General features: G+C 45.4%; 1 protein-coding gene across 1 annotated transcript; it reads left to right on the plus strand.

Annotated features, from left to right (window-relative positions):
- Nucleotides 1-1,798: 1,798 nt before the first annotated feature.
- Nucleotides 1,799-9,330, plus strand: LOC310774464 (serine/threonine-protein kinase SBK1-like; the record flags this gene model as incomplete). The annotated part of the gene is made up of 4 exons (XM_083634538.1): nt 1,799-1,970; nt 4,487-4,689; nt 5,209-5,400; nt 8,617-9,330. 4 exons carry the CDS (start codon nt 1,799-1,801, stop codon nt 9,328-9,330), a joined length of 1,281 nt encoding a protein of 426 aa, XP_083490664.1.
- Nucleotides 9,331-9,687: the final 357 nt, after the last annotated feature.

Below are 9,687 nucleotides of genomic sequence, written 5' to 3' on the forward strand. Positions count from 1 at the left end.
ATTTGTTTAGATGATCTTGCTGAACACAAAGTTTCATCAACGTTTGATAACCACAGACTAGGGATGTGGCGGTATGAGATTTAGACGGTATGATACACCGACGACAGAGCACCACAGATACAGATGTGACAGATCCACCACTCCAGCGCAGAGCACCACTGGTTGGCAGCTTGAAGGACCACTCAATTTCTCTGTACTGTATTATCATCTGTATTATATCGGTGTGGACACCAGTCTGGAGAACCGCATCGCTCATCCTCATCCCTATCACCTCTCTGGGGCTGCTTCTAAACCCACTTGCTCTCTTGGGCATTGATCTCAGGACTCGGTGTTAAGCCTAGCAGCCCAAAAGCCTGCTTGCTCTCTGCTTATATTTATAGCCTTGCTGGTTTTGGAAGTATGACATCACTGGTGATGCATAACTCTCGTCACAGCTTCGATGATGTCACAGTTCGCGTTGTGATGTCATCGACATCTAGCATTGTCTAGCTGATTATGACATTGTTGGTCGGGTGTCACATAGAGGCCATTTACACCTGGCATTAACATGTGGTTTGTGCCATCAGATTGCAATCAGATTGTATTTTATCACTTCAGCCTGATTCCATTTACACCTGTTGGTGTATCCAGATTGAGAGGACACATTGCATTTACACTTGTGTTCAATGTGTACACAATGCATCCCTGACCACCTCTGGAGGTGGTTTGGCCGATCAGATTGCAATCCTTCTTCAATGCGTTTTGGGGGTGTTTACACCTGGCATTTCAAGTGATAAAACACAATCTGATTGCAATCTGATGACAGAAAACGCATGTTAGCGCCAGGTGTAAATGGCCTCAGAATGTCTGATGTCACTGGTCGCATTGTGATGTCATCTTCGCGGTGATGATGTCATCACATGATGTGTCATCCAGGGATAGTTTCCAGCTGGACTCAGAAGCCCAGAATCTGCACCGGGGGCCGGCCAGCCAATTGGCATTGACGCAAAGCATTTAAAACAGTGCATGTTAAGAATATTACTGATAATCAACAGTTTTTTTTAAACTATGTTCAACCTAGGATATCATTGCAATAACAAGCCAACTGCTGACAGATTTGAGACTTTGAGAGATTTGCTTTGAACCATTTGTATATGTATCTGCCAGTGACTGGAGAATATTATTTGGTTGTTTTAATGCTTTTGTCAATAAATGTTGCCAACAAAGATAACCTTGTTGTTATTATGTAGGCTAGGTACTTCGGTAAATCATGTACCTGAATGTATCGCAAATATGATCGCAGAACAAGCCCATTATTGGTGTCTGGTCAGAGGCAGGTTGGCTAAAATGATAAGATGGATTGCCAGACAGATGTGGATGGGGAGGGCGTTCCAGAGGGAGGGTGCGGCAACTGAAAAGGCCCCGTCGCCCCAGTATCTGTAAATATACTGTATCATTTCAATTGAGAGCTTTTGTGATGGTCAAGCTGTCTCATTTTTGATTAATACAGCAGAATAAAATGGCGCTAATATCGTAATTAATTTTGATCCACCACGATATATGTATGATCACATTTTTGTATTGTGGTATATTGAATTTTAGATTGTCCCATCGCTCGCTAGCAGTAATAGCAGTAATATAACGACTACGACTTCAGTCTTTCTTAATCTATCACTCCATTTAAACATTAACCAAGTTATTGTTTCTTTGTCTGCAGTGACACCAGCTGTTAGCTGCTGCTCTTGTCCCACCTGAGCGTCCGTTCCCGACCCTGAACCGGTCCCCTTTGTGGTCCGTCCCCTGAACACCGGTCCCTGGTATGAGTTCCTCTCCGCTGGTGTCACGCGCCAACATGGACATCCTGGACGAGCTGCAGCTGATCGCGGCCCAGAACTTGGAGAGGCTGGAGGTCAACAAGTACTACGAGGTGATCCGGGAGCTGGGCAAGGGCACCTACGGCAAGGTGGACCTGGTTATCCACAAGATCAGAGGTGAGGGAGTGTTGGGTCTGACAGGAGACACACACACACACACACACACACACACACACACACACACACACACACACACACACACACACACACACACACACACACACACAACACTGTATGTATCGAAAATGTGATTATTTTTAGTTCTTGCTCAAACCGAATGTTTTATGGTCACTCAAGATTCAGTAGGTCAAAAAATAATAACGGGGTAAAAAAAATAATCGAAAAATTTGATTCTCTTCGATGCCTCTTAGGACATGTTCACACTAGGATGCCAAATCCGATTTGGGAAACCAATCAAGATAATGACTTTAGCAGTAAATCGTATTTGCCTGTAGTGTGAACATGGCCTTAGGTGATAAGCCTTAGTTGATCATGGCAAGGCTGTTAATAACAGTGATTATGGATCAACTAAGAGGCACGTTAAGGCTGTTATTAACAGTGAGATTGGAAACTACCTCCATATGTGGTTTGGGACAAGTGACACAAATCAGAGTTGGAGCGTCCAGATTCATAAAACCAATATGGATAAAGTCATTAATAGGTGAAGTAAAATCTTCTCATCTGTTCTAAAATAGCTGCAAATTACATCCTCGTTGCTTTGTACCATGCGATGGTAATAAAAAGATGCAAATCTTGGATAAATCTTGAATTTTTAATCAGTAAATCAAATGTGATTTTTCCACATAGCAAATATCGTTCATGAACAGTAGCTAAACAAAATAGTTGCTTAGGAACACTTAAGTTTGTGTTATATATTATATCATATCATTAATATTTAGGTTAAATGAACTGTTGTGTGATCAGCAATATAACAACTTCAAATGTGACTCAGCCAATCAGAACTGAGGACTGCAACTATCCCTTTTAAAAACTAGTCCATACCTGAGAATGCGCGTGCAAATAGGCACAGACTTGCCAGAAATGCTCATAAACAGTTTAAATATGGGAAAATTAAAAAATCAGCTTTGTCAGTCGCTGGGTGCCTATGCCAATGCTCAATGCCCACATGCAGTTTCAGATTGATTGGCCAACTCATTGTGGAGAACCCATACAGTAGGAGAAAAATGGATGCAGACAAACAGGAGGAAAGACGGACAGAGTTTTCCACATTTGATAGTGGGATAGTAGGATTCTATAGTAGGATACACAACACACGTGATAGTAGGATAGTAGGATTCTATAGTAGGATACACAACACACGTGATAGTAGGATAGTAGGATTCTATAGTAGGATACACAACACACGTGGTAGTAGGATAGTAGGATTCTATAGTAGGATACACAACACATTTGATAGTGGGATAGTAGGATTCTATAGTAGGATACACAACACACGTGATAGTAGGATAGTAGGATTCTATAGTAGGATACACAACACACGTGATAGTAGGATAGTAGGATTCTATAGTAGGATACACAACACACGTGGTAGTAGGATAGTAGGATTCTATAGTAGGATACACAACACACGTGATAGTAGGATTCTATAGTAGGATACACAACACACGTGATAGTAGGATAGTAGGATTCTATAGTAGGATACACAACACATGTGATAGTAGGATTCTATAGTAGGATACAAAACACACGTGATAGTAGGATAGTAGGATTCTATAGTAGGATACACAACACATGTGATAGTAGGATTCTATAGTAGGATACAAAACACACGTGATAGTAGGATAGTAGGATTCTATAGTAGGATACACAACACACATGATAGTAGGATAGTAGGATTCTATAGTAGGATACACAACACACGTGATAGTAGGATTCTACAGTAGGATACACAACACACGTGATAGTAAGATAGTAGGATTCTATAGTAGGATACACAACACACGTGATAGTAGGATAGTAGGATTATATAGTAGGATACACAACACACGTGATAGTAGGATTCTATAGTAGGATACACAACACACGTGATAGTAGGATAGTAGGATTCTATAGTAGGATACACAACACACGTGATAGTAGGATAGTAAGATTCTATAGTAGGATACACAACACACGTGATAGTAGGATAGTAGGATTCTATAGTAGGATACACAACACACGTGATAGTAGGATAGTAGGATTCTATAGTAGGATACACAACACACGTGATAGTAGGATTCTATAGTAGGATACACAACACACGTGATAGTAGGATAGTAGGATTCTATAGTAGGGGACACAGCACACGTGATAGTAGGATAGTAGGATTCTATAGTAGGATACACAACACACGTGATAGTAGGATTCTATAGTAGGATACACAACACACGTGATAGTAGGATAGTAGGATTCTATAGTAGGATACACAACACACGTGATAGTAGGATAGTAGGATTCTATAGTAGGATACACAACACACGTGATAGTAGGATAGTAGGATTCTATAGTAGGGGACACAACACACGTGATAGTAGGATAGTAGGATTCTATAGTAGGATACACAACACACGTGATAGTAGGATTCTATAGTAGGATACACAACACGTGATTGTTTCTCCCATTTCTCCCCAAAGGTACAAAAATGGCCCTGAAGTCCCTGAAGAAGAAGAGCACCAAGCTGAAGTCCTTCCTGCGGGAGTACAGCATCTCTCTCTACCTGTCCCCCTGCCCCTTCATCATCAACATGTTCGGCATCGCCTTCGAGACGGACGAGTACTACGTGTTCGCGCAGGAGTACGCCCTGGCAGGGGACCTCTTCGACATCATTCCCCCACAGGTACTACCTGGGCTGTTAGATATTTGCATAGAACAATAACGTGATCCTCCCACGTGCTACGTCCTGCCGGTGAAGCTCCCAGCTGTCGGGTGAAAAGAAGCGGCTGGCAACTGCACATGAATCGGAGGAAGCATGGTGCTAGTCTACGGCTCTCCCCAGGTCAGCAGAGGGTGGGAGCAACGACCTGGGCAGCAGGGGGAATTGGGGAGTACAATTGGGGAGAAAATGGGGGGGGAAATCAGAAAAAATTATTTAAAAAAAAACATAACACCTCACGCGGCTGGTAGCACCATGTTGTAATATTGGAATGTCAGTATTATATGTAGGACTTTTCTTTCGTTTCCTGTGTCTCAGCTTCTTCGTTTTCTTTTTTGTTTGTTTTTTGTTTTTGTCTTCTAAAATTAAATTAAAATAAGAAACATGGGAAAAACAAACAAAAACAGCAGGTCACGTGACATGCTCATGTTTTTGCTATTGGTAATACATTTGACCAATGACTCTGTCTGCTCATTCCTTCAGGTGGGTCTTCCTGAGGCCGTGGCAAAGCGCTGTGTGCACCAGGTGGCCATCGCCCTGGACTACCTGCACTGTAAGAAGCTGGTCCACCGGGACATCAAGCCTGAGAACATCCTCATTTTTGACCGAGAGTGCCGCAAGGTCAAGCTTTCGGACTTTGGCATGACCCGCCGGGCCGGCTCCCCGGTCAAGAGGGTGAGTAACGGAAACGACGTAGAATTTCCACTATTGTGGGTAAAGCTTGACCGACAATATGTGAACAGCAGTGTATTAAAGAGGAACCAACCTCCCTGAGCAGTGTATTAAAGAGGAACTAACCTCCCTGAGCAATGTATTAAAGAGGAACTAACCTCCCTGAGCAGTGTATTAAAGAGGAACTAAAACCCAAATTTGTGGTGAAGCCGGACCTCAAATAATGAAAAGTAGGGTACTGAACTGGTCATCTGCTATTGGCTGATCTTTTGTGCCAGGTGATGTCACCACCTGTTGTACTGGCACCAAAGACCAGCAAATAGCCATTGCATTTATATGGACGTCACGTAGCCTACCGTTGTTTGGACTCCCGTGTCGAAACACATCCATGGTTGAAGTGGCCATCGCCATCTTGGGGTTTTTGCACAGCTCACATGAGACGAGGGCTTTCCCAGAGCTGCAGCTCCACCTGCTATTGCTACATGATCGGCAAGCTGCACTATCACTGGACAGGAGACCTGTCAATCACCCCCAAAACATAGTCTTTTCTATCGTACATTTTACTCTAAACGGGTTAGTTAGGGTTCTTACGCAAGTATGAAAAATATGGGATTTGATTTTAGTATTTTCCAAGTCTGGAAAAGTATGGAAAAATATGTTTCCAGACTTATTGTCTATTGTGAATTTGTGACTGAGGGAGAGAGAAGAGAGGGAGAGAGAGACTGAGGGAGAGAGAGAGGAGAGGGAGAGAGAGGGCGAGGGAGAGAGAGACTGAGGGCGAGAGGGGGAGACATTGCACGCGCGCCAATAGGGCAGGTGAGGACACGCAGCAGCCGAGTTGTGGGCAAGGCCTCGCAGCAGCCGAGCTGCGGGCGAGGCCACGCAGCAGCCGAGCTGCGGGCGAGGCCTCGCGAGCTGCAGGGCGGGAGATAGCAAGCCCGCGCAGCGAGTTAGCCTAGGAATCGTGCCTAGTTATACAAAAAGGGAGTAAGTGGACACTGTTTGTTTCCATTTTTGTCCCACTGATGATGTCACAATGTCTATGGTCTAATTGCTTTGTTTATTATTCTTATTCTTTTCCTTCCGTAAAAGCGTGTATACGTCAGAAACCATAAGGCCCACAGTAACCAAACTTTGCACATAGGCTAGAAAACTCACCCACTACTCAGAAACAACAAATTATACTAATCTACCAAATTCCGGCAATACAACCAACACCCCATTTCCTGTTTTTCTAAACATCAATATCACTGTGCCAGATATTTGCCCAATGACGCTAATGTAATATAGGAGAACACAGTCTATCTATAGCAGTGTTTCTCAAACAGTGGTCCGCGGGTGCCCCCTAGTGGTTCGCGAGTAGATTTATATTTTTTTCCTTTTTTTTTTACCTCCCACTATCCAATCAGAGAAATGTTTACATTTTCTGGGAAACTCAAGGTCACATCACGATGCCTGTAATGGACTACCGGTATATGTATTTTTTCACCCCGAATCCAACGCCACCACCACTGACTCTCTACGACTTACGCTTGCGGAGATACGTCCACTCTGCCTGCAGGGCTACAGGAGAGAGACAGAGTACAGCGGGTGGTTGGGAGTTCAAAGTTACTGACCAAACACTCTATTTCAGTAATTGCTGTCAGAATATAGAGCCATTTAACACTTATTTGAACACAAAAACATCACTGAATGCAACTTGAAGATTGCAAAAGATAGCCTATTTGACTTTGGCAACATTGTGCATTTATTTAACTTGAAAAAACTTTCTTTGAACTTTGAATATATTTGAACTGAACAGGAGAAATAAATGTTAAAAAAAAAAGTAAATGGACTAACTAAAATAAATTACATATATATATTTTTTATATCGGTTATCTTGTTTTCATAATTGTGGGAAGCCAAAAATTAGATTAATTGTACTGCTATTTGTCATTTAATTAGCATGTCATTTGTAATTTACAGTTGAAGTAGTAGGCCTATTGTTTTTGGGGATGTTTTGGGAGTTAGGTGGTCCCCGAGTTTTTTTCATTGGTTTAAGTGGTCCTTGGTCTGAAAAAGTTTGAGAAACACTCATCTATAGGGACGATGCTAATGTAATATAGGAGAACACAGTCCTCCAGTCCTCCTCCCTCCACTCCTACTTGGAACAGAACTAGATTCTTCTTCTTCTGTAAAACAGGTCAGAAACCCTAAAGCTTCTTTCACACAGACAACCTACGCCTTGCCTTGCCTCAACCCACGCCTACGCCGAGCTGGGCGTGAACCTGTTACACGCTTTTGCGATCACACCGCACGCCTTTTGCACGCCGAACCTGGAGCCGAGTCACAAGCGCCTCTCCTCTCTCCCGACTGTATTTTTTCACGTGTTGTCCAGAATTGTCATGGGTAGCCTCTAGGTAAAATAAATCTGATATATTTAATGTTCTATTGATGCTGGATATGTATAACCAGGTCTGACTATAGTCGGACATTTTAGAGAGGTGATCTTGCAAGAATATGTGCTGGCACAACAACATTGTCCATCTTGCTTCTTCGGTCGCTATTCTCTCTCATGAAGATTTGTTTGCCGACAGGGAGAAAGCCCCACGTGATAGCCACCCGTCAATCTCTCTCTCGCTCTCTCTCTCTGCTCAATACTGTTGTAGAAACTCCATTTTATTTTGAAATTCAGTTGACTTTGCCAGTTCCCACGGATATTGTCGCGTTTTTCTTTCATGGCTTGACAGAAAAGCCTGCCTGCACGCGCCTTGTCGGCGTGAAAATAGAACTCTCGCCTATTCGATAAAATCGGCAAGGCACAGGCAAGGCGTGGGTACACGCAGGGTTCACGCTCAGGCGGCCGGTGTACACAGCCTCGTTGACTAAAACGGACGCCTATTTAAAAGCGTGGGTAAAGGCAAGGCATAGGCAAGGCTTGGGTCGTCGGTGTGAAACCAGCCTAAGGCTCCCAGAAGCCAAACTTTGCACATAGGTTGGAAATGTTGCCCACTACTGAGAAACAAAAGATTACACCAATGTACCAATCTTTGGCGATATAATAACAGCCCATTTCACGTTTTGAAATGATGTAGTCCCACGGAGGAGAGAGAGCAGAGATCCAGGCTAACCCCCAGATCTCCCTTGGGGCCCCCTGGGCCCAGCTCAAGTGCCGCGCGATGTCTCATGCTGGAATGCAGCTCTTCATCTGACGCTGAGCTGCTGTGTCTCCCCCTGCAGGTGAGCGGCACCATCCCCTACACGGCCCCGGAGCTGTGCGACGTGTCGCGCCACGAGGGCTTCTGCGTGGACTACAGCACGGACGTGTGGGCCTTCGGCGTGCTGCTCTTCTGCATGCTGACCGGCAACTTCCCCTGGGAGAAGGCTCTGCCCTCCGACTCCTTCTACCAGGAGTTCATCCGCTGGCAGAGGCGGAGGACGAACACTGTGCCCTCCCAGTGGCGTCGCTTCACCGAGCAGGCCCTCCGCATGTTCCGCCGCCTGCTCTCTGTGGAGCAGGACCGCCGCTGCTCCGTCAAAGAGGTGTTCGGCTACTTCAGCCACTCCTGGATGCTGGACGTGGAGAACAATAACAACAACGGCAACGGCGCGGCCGGAGGCAGTGAGGAGAGAGAGCGGGAGCGGGTTGGAGGAGGCGGAGGAGGAGGTGGAGTCCGGGGAGAGGCGGATGGCACCACCTCGTCGTCGTCGTCTGGGGAGGAGGACGAGGAGCTGCTGGTGGAGCGGATGAAGCAGCAGACTCTCTCGCCGCTGTCTCCCATGGGGCGACCCCCCCAGGCGGGGATGATGGAGCCGGGCGGTGGCCGGGCGGTGTCCGTCTCCACCACCAGCTCCGTGTCATCCACCAACAGCTACGAACGCATGCCGCGGGACAACAACAACTCGCCGGGGGGACGCATGCTGGTGGCCACGCCCATCGAGATCTGCGTCTGAGCACGTCGAAACAAAACTTTTATACCGCTCACTCTCCACGTCGACAAGCATGCACAGAACCCCCCCCCCCCCCCCCACCACCACACACCTACACCCACACACACACACACACACACACACACACATCTACACCTCTACACCTACAATAAGTACACAAGCGTATCCTGTTGTACAAACCTAGGGAAAAGAAGGGCACACGAACAGAAGACAGGTCTTTTTGCCTATTGCTTTTAAGAATGCACACATTCCTCATGACAATCGTTGGTCAGGTTTCGTCACACAAGAGCGGGACATTTTTGGCCAGCGCAAGCAGGGCCCTATATCTGGCTTTGTCCAGTCAAATCAAGATGATTGGGC

This window comes from Poromitra crassiceps (genome assembly GCF_964638095.1).
Source record: "Poromitra crassiceps genome assembly, chromosome: 4".
In the NCBI taxonomy this organism is placed as follows: Eukaryota; Metazoa; Chordata; class Actinopteri; order Beryciformes; family Melamphaidae; genus Poromitra; species Poromitra crassiceps.